General features: G+C 39.2%; 2 protein-coding genes across 3 annotated transcripts; one reads left to right on the top strand and one right to left on the bottom strand.

Moving 5' to 3' along the window:
• Nucleotides 1-13: 13 nt before the first annotated feature.
• On the top strand, nucleotides 14-5,251 carry LOC6739637. Of its 2 annotated transcripts, none has more exons than XM_016174360.3 (6): nucleotides 14-326; nucleotides 1,205-1,377; nucleotides 3,536-3,847; nucleotides 3,919-3,997; nucleotides 4,054-4,821; nucleotides 4,879-5,251. In XM_016174360.3, the coding sequence occupies exons 2-6, from the start codon at nucleotides 1,228-1,230 to the stop codon at nucleotides 5,193-5,195; spliced, it is 1,626 nt and encodes a 541-aa protein (XP_016031429.1). In that variant the 5' UTR covers nucleotides 14-326; nucleotides 1,205-1,227; the 3' UTR covers nucleotides 5,196-5,251. The 2 variants fall into 2 exon arrangements, with proteins under 2 accessions (XP_016031429.1, XP_039149892.1); XM_039293958.2 differs by having other exon boundaries at nucleotides 4,888-5,251.
• On the bottom strand, nucleotides 5,229-7,534 carry LOC6739636 (putative alpha-L-fucosidase). Its single transcript, XM_002076496.4, has 6 exons — nucleotides 6,972-7,534; nucleotides 6,781-6,922; nucleotides 6,607-6,713; nucleotides 5,990-6,466; nucleotides 5,514-5,929; nucleotides 5,229-5,448 (listed from the first exon to the last, which is right to left on the bottom strand). Exons 1-6 carry the CDS (start codon nucleotides 7,207-7,209, stop codon nucleotides 5,317-5,319), a joined length of 1,512 nt encoding a protein of 503 aa, XP_002076532.1. The 5' UTR covers nucleotides 7,210-7,534; the 3' UTR covers nucleotides 5,229-5,316.
• Between the last annotated feature and the right edge of the window lie 8,045 nt (nucleotides 7,535-15,579).

Below are 15,579 nucleotides of genomic sequence, written 5' to 3' on the forward strand. Positions count from 1 at the left end.
GCTTTGGCTCCTAGTTCCAAGTGAAGTCTTAACTCTCCGAGCTCTTATGACTTGGTCAACTCGATCAGCTGACTACTGTTGGCTCGGGTTCGAGCTTCGGTTTGGGCCCGACTCGAATCGGCGGCTTTTACGATCCGATCGCCACTCGAGTGCCGTTGCTTGTCGCTGGTGGACGCGTTTCGGTGGATATCGATTGAAATACCCACACACATGTTGAACCGGCGGCGTTTTCTTCTACCCCACATAAGTGAAAAATAAGTGCAATTAAAGAAAGAAAATATTTACAGGATACAAAACAAACGTCCGCTATGTGCGATTTATAATTGGTGGGTGGTGCCATGTATACATAGGGAATCCATATTGGCTATAACTTGTGCGCTTGTGTGTGTTACCTGATGTCGAGATAAATCTGCTTGCCTTCAAATTGTCAATTGCGCTGGGTTAATGGCTGTGCAATCTCAAGAATCGGCTCTTTTGTTTTGGGCTCCTTGGCAGTGAATAATATGGATATGGATATATGTATGTGCGGCAATGCTAAATGACTAAAAACGAACTCTCATGTAGATGTCTATCGCGGAGTTGGGCATGGCATTTAGGTTCCAGGTGCACTAATCGCCGGCAGACAATCGTCGGCGGCTATGGAGCCTCAGCTCCTCTTAATTGGTGGGACCCCCCATTCAGGCAAACCCTTTGACAACAACCACAACGAAGCATTGTACTTGGTTTGCCTGGCACGGGGGATCCACCTATGTATTTGCCCCTTCGGTAAGCGGAGTTGCCACAGATTTCGCCACTAATCCAGTTGGAATCTCTCGGGGAATTGGCAGTGCCACCCGCATGCTCGCATGCCAAATATCGATCCCTATCGCAGTCATATGCAGCACATGTATGCAAAGTGTTCCAGCGAAGTCGACACTTGGTTGTCTTTTCGCCACGAGATACACTTGAAAAACTAATAAGAAATCGAAAAAATTAAAGCCAAATTGGCAAAATTCATGGAAAGAATGAGGAATAGAATCAGACAACTAAGGGCCTGGCGCCGAAACCTGACCTCCGATCGGGTGTTAACCTTTCAAGTTGGTCAAAGGCCCCTTTTTCGCGCAATTCGCCTCGATTTTTGCTGAGTGGCAGTGGGATGAATGAGTCACGAGTCGGGCATTTCCATTGGTATCAGCTTGCGAGCTCACCTCTTCTCCTTTTCCAGCTGTCTTAGTGGTTGACCACGGCATGGAGTCCAGCAGCAGTGTCGTCGCGGAGATGGAGTCCTCCAGTCCAAGTGATCACGGCCAGCCCACCCAGATCACCTCCATCGATGGCTTCTTCAATCGGAAACGGGGGCGTCCGCCAAAGAATCGTTTTGTGGAGGTCTACAAGAGCGTGAGTATTTTTCGAAAATTTTTTGAAATATTTTAGGATGTATTTTGAAAAGTTTTGAAAACATTATAGTTTCTTTTGAATTTAGAACTTTTGTTGCTTCAGTCTTTTATTTAAACAAAAATATTATCATCACAATCCTTAACATGAAGAACACTGATGATGTATATATGGCTTATATAATTACTAAATCATATAAATGGTTCCTTTTTCTGGAATATTGCTGCCATTTTCCCATTTATTTACGAGCTTCTCGTGAAAATATTCGATGTCTGATTCGACCCAGTTGCTTGGTTCCTTTTCGGTCTGTCTGCGATCCGATCGAGGCTCGATTGTAATTAGGAATTTGCGCCTATTTGTGTGCAACGTCAGCCATTCAGAGCCCTGCCCCACCCCCTTAGTACCCGCCAAAAGGGGTGAGGGGGGAGGGGGGCGGTGCTGCCTAATGTGGCATTTTGTGTGCTGTGCGTTGAATTGAGTTTTCGGATTTGGTTTTTGCCATATTCGTCATATTAATATTGACAACGAGTGTTTCCGCATTTATTTCACTTGCTGCCCGTCTAGCGACGTCGACGGCACTTCTCTTGGCACTACACCACCACCACCTGCCCCCCGGATTCCTCCCTCTTTTGGCCACCCACTCCCCCCTCCCCCCTCTGGGCGACGAGCGTTATGTGCTTTTAACTGTCATTTTCATAATTTCTACATTTTTTCGAGCCAAGCTCATGCACACGCACCACATCGCACTTGTGTGCTTACGATTACCCAGCCCACGCGTCACTCTCCTTGGTGAGCACAATGAACATGGACAGTACACTGAAAGAAATGTGTATAAATTACAAAAATCATCGATAAATACAGATTCTAAGAGATACCTAAGACATAAGAGTTCTGAAAACATTATAACTTGCAATGTCATTTTAACTACAAGTAAATCCATTTATTTTATTTCAAAAACAGCTTGAATAAAATTCAAAAAGTTTTGATAAACAACTTTGAATTGATTTTTAATATTGTTTATAATTCTAAGGTGCTTATAATATATTATATGCAAAAAAAAGTTGAATATAAAGTTAATTAAATATTTATTTATACATATTTATAAATAAAATAAATAATTTAAATATGAACACAACTGTTTCGCCAGTTTTTCTCAGTGTACTTTCTGTGTGAATAAAAAGGCAAATTTGAATAAATATTTTGTCGATTGCCATTTGTGGCATTCTTTTGGGAAGTAAGCCGTGCCAACTCTGTGAGTAAAAGGGGGGCTAAGGTGACCCAAATCGAAGGCAGGAATCAAGGTGGTGCAATGGGTGGATCTCCTCTCGCACCCACTTGAATCCCTTGGAACCACTTCGATAATCCCCAATGCCGTTGGAAAGCAATGATACACGGCACTAACAATAGCAGTAAAAATAATATCAATAATAATAATAATAATTCCTATACACACTTGTATCAAATAAGGTGTGTGTACTTATGTGTGTGTGAGCCACAACTTATCAGGCAAACTCGTTTCATTGTCTTTCAATATTTTCGGTGTAATTATTGTTATGGGTAAATTTATACACTGAAACTATTTGAATACTTCGAGAGTCGAAATTTGTGTAAATCGTACATAAAATTTCATCGTTTTATATAGGATTTAATTCTACTTATCACCCATTTATATTATAATTTTTTTTTATTTTCCATATTCGCCGAAAATATTTGTTTACCATTTTCGTCCGCCTATTTATGGATTGCTTTAGGGTATCCATAAGCTGCACTTGTATTTGATATTTTTAATGGTTTCTCCATTGCTTTTGGCTTTTTCACTTCACTCGTTATTTCTTTCGTTATTTTTTTTTTTTCAATTTTATTATTGATTTGATGCGTGAACAAAATTTAAATAGTGACATTTTGGGCCAACGACAAACATTAACAGTAATTTCGGAAATACGAGTAATAAACTGGTTGCGGCCGATTGTTTGTCATAAATCCAAAATGTTAAATCCGAAAACTATGACAATGACGGCAAGTACGGCCCTGCCATGCCAAAGTAATTTAATTCCATGAAAGGCGCCCACATAGCTGCGTGGAATATTGGACACCGATTTCGATTGTCAACAAATTCAGAAATGTACGCTTTTTTCTATTTATTTTATTTATCCCAAAACAGGCCCAGCACTCGCCGCAGGCCATCTTCACCAGCTTTAAGCTGGAGAGAAGCGATTACTCCGGCCCAGGAGCACCTGTTCCCGGTGGCTCATCGTCTACAGTGGCCACTGCAGAGGATCGTTTGTCTCTGGCGGATCACGATGGATCAGCAGCTGATCTCACACCTAGTCGCTACCGGAAACGGGGTCGTGTTTGGGCGCCATCATCATCATCTTTGGAGCAGCCCAGCAAGAGAATCGCCAATCAGCCAACCCATTTTGCAGCGAGAAGTGAGACAGAGTCTCGGAGTAGCCGCCATGAGTCTTTAGCACAGGTAATTCTCCATTCAAATAAATAAACATATATTTCTTATTTAAAATTATAATATGTTTAATATTGTTACAGCCCACCTTACAGCCCTCAGAGCCTTTAGAAACAATCTCGTCGAGGAATTTATCAAGCAGAATTTTGGATAAAGTTTCAGGTAAGCTGGACTAGTTTGAGATATATGTACGAATCTTAAATGAATACTCAATATAGTTGTTCGTGCGGCGGGAACTTTTTATCCGGAGAATGCGAACTCAGCTGCCCCACGTGAAACGCCGGAAGTGGCTAGTTCGAGATACAACAGTCGCCAGGAGTCGACCGACTTGGAGGTGGACCAGCCGGAGGATCTGAGCATGCGTCCATCTCTGCCGGAAGCCACTGCCACACCGGCGGTAGTGGGACCAGCTCTGAATATGAATCTGTTGCAGTTTAAGCAGCTGATCGATTTGTACCAGCGACAGGTGCTGTTGCCCAGCTTCCTGGCGGCAGCCAGTCAACCGTTGGCATTACCGGGCTCAGCAGCAGGTCCTGGAGCTTCAGGATCCCTTCTGGACATGCGCATTTTGCTGGAGAATGCCGCTCAACAGAAGCTAATGCTGCTGAATGCAGCTGCAAGTGCAACGGCAAGTGCAGTGGCAGCCACAACAATGGACTCCGGTCAAAGGACTGCGACGAAACGTATCCGGGATCACGACATTCCGAATGGCTACCTAAAATTCCGCTTCAACGAGGACTGTGGATTCGAGAGGTGTGGCTACCGGAATCACCAGTCGCACTTCCACTGCAACCGGCGGGATTGCCACTATAGTTTCTGCGACAAGACCCGCTTTGTGCAACACACGGCGCGTCATGAGCGAATGGACACGTTGATGGGCGATGATTTCCGCCAATTCCGGGCCAACATGCAATGCGGAGTGGCCAGCTGCTCTTATGCCACGGCAAGTGGTGCAGCCACGGAGGGCAACCATCTAAACAGGATAGGTAAGTGATTCCAGCATAAGTAGAGAACTCCTTGCCTACAATCCTCTTATTCTTCAGATTCCACAGAGACGGTTACGGCATCCTCGCGAAAAACTTCGCACTTTCACTGCCGCAAGTGCGATTATGTGTGCACGGATTCGAACAAGGTGGTGGCCCATCGAAGATTGCACCTTCGCCAGGACTACGTGCGGAGTGCTGGCTTCCGCAAGGTGGCCGGAAACGAGCAGTGCGATTCTCCCGGCTGCTCCTACGCCCAGCGGCACACCCACTACCACTGCGTCACCTGCGACGGCGGAGTCCTTTCACGAGCACAACTGGCAGCCCACAAACACCGGACTGGCTTTCCAAAACAGGAGGCGGATACCACTCCCTAGAATATCTAAGAAACGCATCTAGACTCAAGGAAATCTGAAATAAACTAATGCTATGAGTTGACCATGTTTTATTCTGTATAAAACGAATCGAAAGTAACTATGTATGGTTAATATTAATACATTAAGTAATAATTATAAAATGGCTATGACTACTTATAGTTATTTTGAAAGTCCAGGCATAGTCAAGACCTCTTTTATCAATGTGATTTTTAGGAGGAAACACGATGCGTAGCCGGTTATGATCAGCAGTCCACTAAAGAAGAATGCAAAAGGACACAGTTATGTGGCATCTATAACTTAGTGGCTTTCGTTACATACCTTAATTTTGGTGTCCTCCATGCCCAGCATAACGACCTCGGTGCTTTGCTCATTCAGGATCTCTCCACCGGTGCCTATATCGATTCCAGTCAACATTACATTTCGGAATATATTGATGTCCTTGCCAAGCGGATAGATATCCAGTTCATTGGTATCGTACGGATACTCCAGCACAAATGCGTATACGGTGATTTTTCCATTGGATGCCTCCTTTTGCCGCGTATACCAAACATTTCCGGTGATAGTATCATTCTGATAAATCCAGGGTACACTGCCGTAAATACCCTCACCATTGAACTTCAGCCAGCGACCCATGTCCCTTAGACGCTCCTCGAAAATGGGCAGTATGGTACCAAACTTGGTTGGTCCAACATTGATCAGCACATTGCCATTACAGCTCACAGTGGTGATAATCTCTGGAAATTTTAATAGATTGTAGTATATGTAAAATAATTGTATGTATTATATGCACCCACCTTTAACTACTTCCTTGGAGGTCATAAAATCGGCCAACGAGACATCGAATCGCTGACCCCAGCTGGTGCGATCCAGGGTGAAGGCATTTTCCCACTTGTGAGCTTGCAGAACTCCGGGATTGAAGCGATCGGCACAATTGTAGAAGTCACCATGCATACACGCAGTGCCGAAGCCCCAGCGATCGTTGGTCACCACCGTATTCCTCACGGGACTATCATTATACAGCCAGGCGATGAACTCCTCGGAGCGCCAGTACTTCGCTGGAGCCTCCCAATCGCCGTCGGACCAGATGATCTCCGGCAGATACTGCTGCACCAGCTCCATTTGCTCCGGCCGCACCTTTCGCTCCACAAAGTGTTGTTGCATCAACAGATGCAGCTTGTCGTCGGTCCACAGTGGGTTGAACCATTCGAACAGAGAATAGTAGAGTCCGAAACGAAGATCGGACTCCTTTCGAATTGCGGCAGCCAGTTCCTCTGGGAGAATAGAAAATAAGAATGTATATACGTTTTTCAAAATATTTTGTATTAAGATGCAGAATCTTCCAAGCTTTTGCCTTTCTATAGATTTCCTTGTCTCTTTTTGTCTGGGATTATCTACTGATAGACCCACTTACTGACTATATCCCGCTTGGGCCCGACATCCATGGAATTCCATCCGTAGCTGTTCTTCGAGGGCCACAGCGTGAAGCCATCGTGATGTTTGCTGGTGAGCACGACATATCTGAAGAGTGTGATGAGGATTAATGATCAGAGGAATCGTACAGATAACACTATATATGTGTGAGTACCTGGCTCCGCTATCTTTGAAAAGTAACGCCCACTTGGTGGCATTGAATAGCTCCGCTGTGAATTGGCTCGCAAATTCCTGATAAGTGAAGTCGGGCTTGTAATTACGCTGCATGAACTGGACGTACTCTGGATTACGGAGATCTGAAATAGAAGTTATAATACCATACATATGCCAATCAAGCATTCATACTTTTCCAGTTGGTCCAGAACCACTCGGATCCAAAACTGGGCACCGAGTAAACGCCGTAGTGCAGAAAGATGCCCACCTTGGCATTGTCGTACCATTGGGGCAGTGGCCTCTGGTCCAAACTGGCCCAGTTGGGCTGGTATCGCGTCCGTGGACCCGGCACCTGTGCGTCGACCTCCACTCCAGAAATCCACACGCAGATCAGCGCCACCAGAAGCGGCGTCCAAGCGGAGATTGCCATTTACTCAATTAGCCGGCAAATTGATTTTTGGCTGTGATGCGACCGCCTCGCTTCGTGATTGAAACTCAACTGAGAATTGTTTTGAGCGGAGAACGAGATTCTCTGAGATGAATTTGCCTTTGTGAGTGTGAGATACAATCACTTTCACAGAGGAATACATCAGAGGTACACAGCAAAACAAATCAAGATCATTCATATTATTTATTTGAACAAAACAACAAGTTTTGAGAATGCTAAAATGGTGATAAGAAGCAAAATTTCTGTTCTCTGCCGATTTGTTTATCAGCATTACTGTAAAATCCCAAATAAGAAGACTTTACTCGTTGAGTTTTTGTAAGAAACTGGTTTTATTTGGAAATATCTTCGGTTTAAATAGGTGACATGAGAATCGCATCTTAAAGTAAATGGCCTACGCAGAGGCCTAAGTAAATAGTCCCCGCCTTATCGAGGTCCCACGCTCGGGCACATCTGCCTATCTTGAGCGGCGAGGACCTTATCTGTGGTCTCCCACTAAGGGACTATTTTAGGAGGCGGGGAACGATCTCAAGTGACTGACTCATGTAGTGTGCACTTAAATTACATGTTTTTGAGCAATGCACCCATGTCGCCTTAGATAACAAAATCCTAAATATAATTTATCGCTCTCGATTCATTTACATAAGATATGAACGGAGCCCAAAATTGTAAGTCTTTAAATATATTCGTGTTCATGTGTGAACATTCTGCCAAAGGGCCAGCAAAGCTGAGATGTACATTAGTATATTAGTTGCATTTATAACAGTAGTGGACTGTATTTATTTGATATATGTTCATTTATTTTGCAACTAAGATTTCAATGGGCCTAGTTTTTCTGGCTTTTAATTTTATTGGATTACAATTATGGTTTATATTATTTTTAATTCAACAATTTGTACTCAATTAACTTATTTTAAACATTTTGCTTTTTCTATGTAGAAGTACATTTTCTATTAAACAACGATATAGTGGACTGTATATTTTTATTTGTTATATTATTTTATTGTTTATTTACTATTGATATTTATAGTACTGGCAACGGACCTGCAAAGGTTATTGCTTGCATTCTTTGTTGCACAGCACATTTCCGTATGAAATATATTATTAATACTATCATTAGTATTAAAGCAATAATTAATCCAGCATGTCCGGAAATATGATGGAAATGTAAATCTTTCAATTTTTGATGGTTCTCTTTCATAAATTTAATTTCATTATTCAATCGTTCAAATTCCTCAGTATGATTTAATATTGATAGTTTCAGCGGATCCCAAATAATCTTCGGCACTTCACTAACTTCTCCTATATAAGGTGTTGATAATAATTCTTCACTTTCGGACTGAATGTTATGGTGGGCAACTAGAATTTTATCGTCGGTTCTTGCCGTACAATATGGCGCAATGCTTAAAACTCCTTGCTGAGGCAAATCAAACAATTCAATTTGAGAGCCAGTACATTGCAGACGGACTTTTGAATTCGCAGGAACCTTAAACAACCAACTACTTTTCTTTTCTAACTCTACCCAGTAACTTTTAGAGTCGACTACTGTTTTATAGATGCAGTTCGCCGCTTTATCTGGCTTTAGAGGCTGAATCTCACATGCATTATCATTCGCTGAATTCCAGGGCCAACTTCCTTTGCATATTCTCTTATTTAATTGCCATTTCTGACATTGATTTAATGTGGCTTCCGTCATTATGTGATAGGAATCTATCTCAAAATTATAAATTAAATATTCGGACGTTGTATGCACCATTATTATCCGATCTTCATTTCGAATTGGCACCGGAATAAGCCTGAACAATTTGGATGGATGCCTGCTAAACAGAGGCACTTTTGCACTAATGATCAATTTATCGTCGATGAATAAACCCCTGGCTGTTAACAGTGTATACACCTCCTTAAGTTCCGTACCTGACCGTTTTCCTGGAATTACTAGGTTCTCCGAAAGACTCTGCTGAATTTTGGCAATTTCTTTTTTAAGCTGATTTGGCCTGAGAATATTTGTATTTAGCCTACCGTGATTAATATCAATCAACAGGCTTATAATGCCTGCTTGAATTTTTTCGCCTTCTTCAATCAATGAGTGTAGCTGTTTCGTAATCATAAAGAATTTTATTGATTCCTTATAAACATAATAATTTTCTTTAAGAACTTCTGTCATGTTCTCAATTCTTATTTGCATACTTCTAAAATTGGAGTTAACATCTTCTGTTGTTCTCTTTAATAGATTAGAAGTTGAATCAACCACAGATGTTTGTTTTTGAATTAGTTTATCAAGGTTGTTCTGGTTATCTAACAAATTCTTCATATTTTCTTCTAATTGCTCTCTATCATCTTCATCCATTATACCAAATAAAATATGATACAAGGAACCCATAAATTCGAAAGGAGCACGCTTGCTTCTAGATCTAGACTGCATCATAAACAATTTATTGTTTTCTTCAAGTTCCGATAACTGACTTTGCATATTATCTAAGACTAGACTACATTGCTCTTCAAAGCTATGAAGTCTTTCGCAAACTTTCCTCATACTTTGTATAAGCGCATTACCCTTTGTTAACATTTTAAAATATGGATCCATTTTATAATAGATAACCAAATTCCAAGAAGTACTCACAATCTCAACATCTCCTAGCGGGTCTAGATATATTGCTGAGGTTTTATTTATTTTGTCTATAGAATATCTTGGTGCTATATCTTTAGGTAATGCGCTAGAAACTTGACAACTTAACACAAACAACAACATTGCCATAATGATTCCGATCTTGGACATTCCCGATGTCGCTCTAGTTCGTCTTTTTGGCTCTTGGTCAGCCTCATTTTTGTCAACAGACTTTATTCCTTCCAAGGGACAAATTTTAGTAATGGGTCTAGTGATATATCCTTCCTGCATCTTTACTTTAGCCACTCGGACCTTATCATCATTCCCCTTATGCACCTTTTCCACCTTTCCTAAAGGCCATCTTGCAGGATGACAATTCTCATCCTTTAATAAAACTATTTGCCCTTCTTCTATATTAGGAATTTCCTTTTTCCATTTATTCCTTTGCTGGAGCGTATGCAAATATTCACTTTTCCACTTAACCCAGAAATCTTTCTTCATTTTTTGGATAAGTCTCCACCTATCCAAATTTCCGATTTTTTCATCTTCCATTGGTTCGACTATTTCTAAAGGTGGTCTTCCAATTAAAAAATGACCTGGTGTTAAAACTTCTTGTTGGTCCTTCTCACTAACTATAGTGTATAATGGCCTTGAATTTAAGCATGCTTCTATTTGACATAAAAGAGTTGACATTTCTTCGTAAGTCAAAATAGTGTCGCCGATTATACGCTTTAAATGGTATTTCATTGACTTAACTCCAGCTTCCCAAATACCTCCGAAGTGAGGTCCTGCCGGGGGAATAAAATGCCAATCAATCCTGTCCTTTTCAAGCTGCGCTGCAATCGTTATATTTTCTTGTATTGCATTAAATAACTCTTGATCTAATTTTCTTGCAGCTCCTACAAAATTTGTTCCGTTGTCTGAATAGATATTGGAACATTTTCCCCGTCTAGCAATAAATCTTCTGAGTGCTGCTAAAAATGCGTCTGAAGTTAGATCGCTTACCATTTCTAAGTGTATGGCTTTGGTGGCCATGCAAACGAATACAGCAACGTATCCTTTAAATGTTTTTTGGCCACGATTTTTTGAACATTTAACATAATAAGGACCTGCGTAATCTATTCCAGTATTAAGAAACGGGAATGTCATCGTCACTCTATATTTTGGCAAGTTACCCATTATTTGCTGAGCTGTATTTTGTTTATACCTTGCACACGTTACACATTCTCTTAAATACTTTTTCAACGAATTTTTCAACCCGAAAATCCAATACTTTCTTTGGATATAGTTTCGCATTAGGTTTATCCCTCCATGCAATGTTTCCTTATGAGCATTTTTTATTAATAAGCTTGTTAGGTGGCATTTTTCTAAAATGATTGGATGTTTAACATTAAATTCTGCATTGGAATTTTGCAATCTTCCTCCAACTCTTAGAACCCCATCCTTGTCCAAAAATGGATTCAATGACAATATTTTATTATTTGTCTTGATTTCCTTTTTGATTTTAAGGCACTTTATCTCTTGCCTAAACTGGTATTCTTGTTGTTTCTTAATAACAACTGTTTCCGCTATTCTTATCTCCTTTACTGAAATAATTGATGAATAGGCTTTATTTCTTGTTTTCATCTGCACGAATCTATTTATGTATGCTATTATACGTATAAGTTTTTCTATACTGGAATACCTTTCTATTAATTCGTAAATAGGATCATCTATTTTGTCATTTAATACCGTATTTATTAAGACAGGTTCTTCTACAGACTGCTGCCGAGGCCAAAGTTCTTTTGGGTCTGCTAGCCATTTCGGACCTTTCCACCAAAAATCACAGTTGATCAACTGGTTAGAATCCACTCCCCTGGATGCTAAATCTGCTGGATTATCCTCTGACTTAACATGATTCCATTCAGTATTTTTTAATTTCCGAATGTCATCCGTTCTTCTTTTTATAAATTTGATCTTACTTTGACCACTGTTAATCCATGCTAAGGTAATCGTGGAATCACTCCAAGCATAGATCTCCATTATATTGTCAATTGATCCTTTTAGTCTTTGGATTAATTCACTAAGCAGGTGAGCTGCACACAGCTCGAGTTTGGGAATTGTCTTCCTATTTTTTATAGGGTTGACTCTACTTTTGCTAGCTATTATATTAACATGAGGTCCTACCTTAGCATAGACTACTGCAGCATATGCTTTTTCGGAGGCGTCCGCAAATCCGTGAATCTGAATGACTGAAGAACTGTTTGAATTAATCCACCTTGGGATTCGAATATTCTCTAACAATAATAAATTTTCTTTATATTTTTCCCAATAATTTTTATCTTCTATGGATAATTCCTGATCCCATTCACTTTTATTTATCCAAAGTTTTTGAATAAAAAGTTTTCCTGAAACCGTGACTGGTGCCAACCATCCTAACGGATCAAATATTTTTGCTAGCGTTGATAACACAACGCGCTTATTTATATTTTTTGATTCATCATTACAATTTACGCTGAACTTAAATAAATCATTTTGAGGTTCCCATTTTAGTCCTAAAGTTTTAACACATTCATTTTCGATAATATTGAGAACCTTATTGTCCCCTGTGTCCTCCACAGTGGTTAATATTTTGGAATTGTTGGAAATCCATTTCCTTAAGTTGAATCCAACTTTCTGCAATTCATGGAGAATTAATGTTATTAATTTATTAGCTTCTTCTACCGAATCAGCTCCAGTCATTAGGTCATCCATATAGAAATCATTCCTAATTATTGCACTAATAACTTGGTTTTTACATTTATCTGCAATATCTACCAGAACCCTGGTAGCCAAATATGGTGCAGATGCAGTTCCGTAAGTGACTGTGGTTAATTTATATGTTTTAATTTTTTCTTTTGGAGAATTTCTCCATAAAATATATTGATATTTTTGATCATTATTATCTATTTTAATTTGTCGGTACATCTTTTCAATGTCTGCCGAAACAACAAATTCCCATTTTCTCCATTTAATAATAATGTCAAAAATATCTTTTTGAACTCGTGGCCCAACCCACATTATGTCGTTCAAACTTTTGTTATTCGTAGTTTTTGCTGAAGCATCAAAAACTACTCTCAATTTGGTCGTAAGGCTTGAATCTCTAATCACTGCCTGGTGCGGTAAAAAATATTTGCCTTCATCACTCACTTCAATCATGTGTCCTAAATCCATGTATTCATTCATGAATTTAGTGTAGTCAACCTTAAGTTTTTCATTTCTTTTTAGTTTTTTCTCCAGATTCATGTAACGAGCTATCGCTTGTTTCTTTGAATCTCCTAAGGTGACATCCTCCTTGAATGGAATTGACACAATGTATCGCCCATCTGAATCTTTTTTTGTCGTTTTGATAAATTTATTTTCACAGATTTCAGACTCGATATCATCTTTTTCTTCTTCTTCCACTTCCCAGTAGCGATCTAACTCTTTTATTTCTATTGTTGTGGCTACAATGGTTTCTTTTCCTTTGGATTTTTTACATCCAGAAACTATCCACCCGAAATCAGTTTTTTGCCCAAGCGATATGAGAATAAAAGAAACATATTCTCAGATCATATGAATAGGCTTATGGATATGCCAAATTTAAATTTAGAATCCAATAAGCAAATAAAGACATTTATTGACACGATTAACGAGTCAATTTATATTATAAAATTAAAGGCACAATTACCAGAAGATGTGGATGCAATTTTCGCTCACATAATTCTTCGGAAATTCAATAAAGAATCACTCAATTTATATGAAAGCCATGTTAAAAAGACAAAAGAAATACAGGCACTTTCTGATGTCATGGACTTTTTAGAGCAAAGGCTCAATTCTATATCATCATTCTCACAGGAAGTAAAACCTGTAAAGAAAATGATTAATAATAACAAGAATAAAAATTATAGTGACAATTGTGCATATTGCAAACTACCAGGGCATTATTTAATTCAATGCCATAAATTTAAAATAATGAATCCAGCAGAACGGTCTGACTGGGTAAGAAAAAATGGGATTTGCCTAAGATGTCTGAGGCATCCGTTTGGTAAAAAATGTATAAGCGAGCAGCTTTGTTCGACTTGTCGTAAACCTCACCACACGTTACTTCACTTTGCAGGTCATAATCCAGAAAAAGTGAATACGTGTAGAACAACAGGTCAAGCCTTGTTGGCCACGGCCTTGATTCAAGTAAAGTCGAGGTATGGAGGCTTTGAACAATTAAGAGCATTGATTGATAGTGGCTCTCAAAGCACAATTATTTCAGAAGAGTCTGCACAGATTCTAAAATTGAAAAAATTTCGGTCTCATACTGAAATAAGTGGAGTATCTTCCACAGGAACGTGCATCTCCAAGCACAAAGCGGTTATTTCGATAAGAAATTCTCCGAAAAATTTAGAAATTGAAGCAATTATTCTCCCAAAACTTATGAAGGCACTTCCAGTCAACACGATTAATGTTGATCAGAAAAAATGGAAGAACTTTAAATTAGCCGACCCCGATTTTAATAAACCGGGTCGCATTGATCTAATCATTGGAGCAGACGTATATACTCACATTCTGCAAAATGGAGTTATAAAAATAGACGGTCTCCTTGGGCAAAAAACTGATTTCGGGTGGATAGTTTCTGGATGTAAAAAATCCAAAGGAAAAGAAACCATTGTAGCCACAACAATAGAAATAAAAGAGTTAGATCGCTACTGGGAAGTGGAAGAAGAAGAAAAAGATGATATCGAGTCTGAAATCTGTGAAAATAAATTTATCAAAACGACAAAAAAAGATTCAGATGGGCGATACATTGTGTCAATTCCATTCAAGGAGGATGTCACCTTAGGAGATTCAAAGAAACAAGCGATAGCTCGTTACATGAATCTGGAGAAAAAACTAAAAAGAAATGAAAAACTTAAGGTTGACTACACTAAATTCATGAATGAATACATGGATTTAGGACACATGATTGAAGTGAGTGATGAAGGCAAATATTTTTTACCGCACCAGGCAGTGATTAGAGATTCAAGCCTTACGACCAAATTGAGAGTAGTTTTTGATGCTTCAGCAAAAACTACGAATAACAAAAGTTTGAACGACATAATGTGGGTTGGGCCACGAGTTCAAAAAGATATTTTTGACATTATTATTAAATGGAGAAAATGGGAATTTGTTGTTTCGGCAGACATTGAAAAGATGTACCGACAAATTAAAATAGATAATAATGATCAAAAATATCAATATATTTTATGGAGAAATTCTCCAAAAGAAAAAATTAAAACATATAAATTAACCACAGTCACTTACGGAACTGCATCTGCACCATATTTGGCTACCAGGGTTCTGGTAGATATTGCAGATAAATGTAAAAACCAAGTTATTAGTGCAATAATTAGGAATGATTTCTATATGGATGACCTAATGACTGGAGCTGATTCGGTAGAAGAAGCTAATAAATTAATAACATTAATTCTCCATGAATTGCAGAAAGTTGGATTCAACTTAAGGAAATGGATTTCCAACAATTCCAAAATATTAACCACTGTGGAGGACACAGGGGACAATAAGGTTCTCAATATTATCGAAAATGAATGTGTTAAAACTTTAGGACTAAAATGGGAACCTCAAAATGATTTATTTAAGTTCAGCGTAAATTGTAATGATGAATCAAAAAATATAAATAAGCGCGTTGTGTTATCAACGCTAGCAAAAATATTTGATCCGTTAGGATGGTTGGCACCAGTCACGGTTTCAGGAAAACTTTT

The sequence above is a fragment of the Drosophila simulans genome, chromosome 3L (genome assembly GCF_016746395.2).
Source record: "Drosophila simulans strain w501 chromosome 3L, Prin_Dsim_3.1, whole genome shotgun sequence".
Lineage (NCBI taxonomy): Eukaryota > Metazoa > Arthropoda > Insecta > Diptera > Drosophilidae > Drosophila > Drosophila simulans.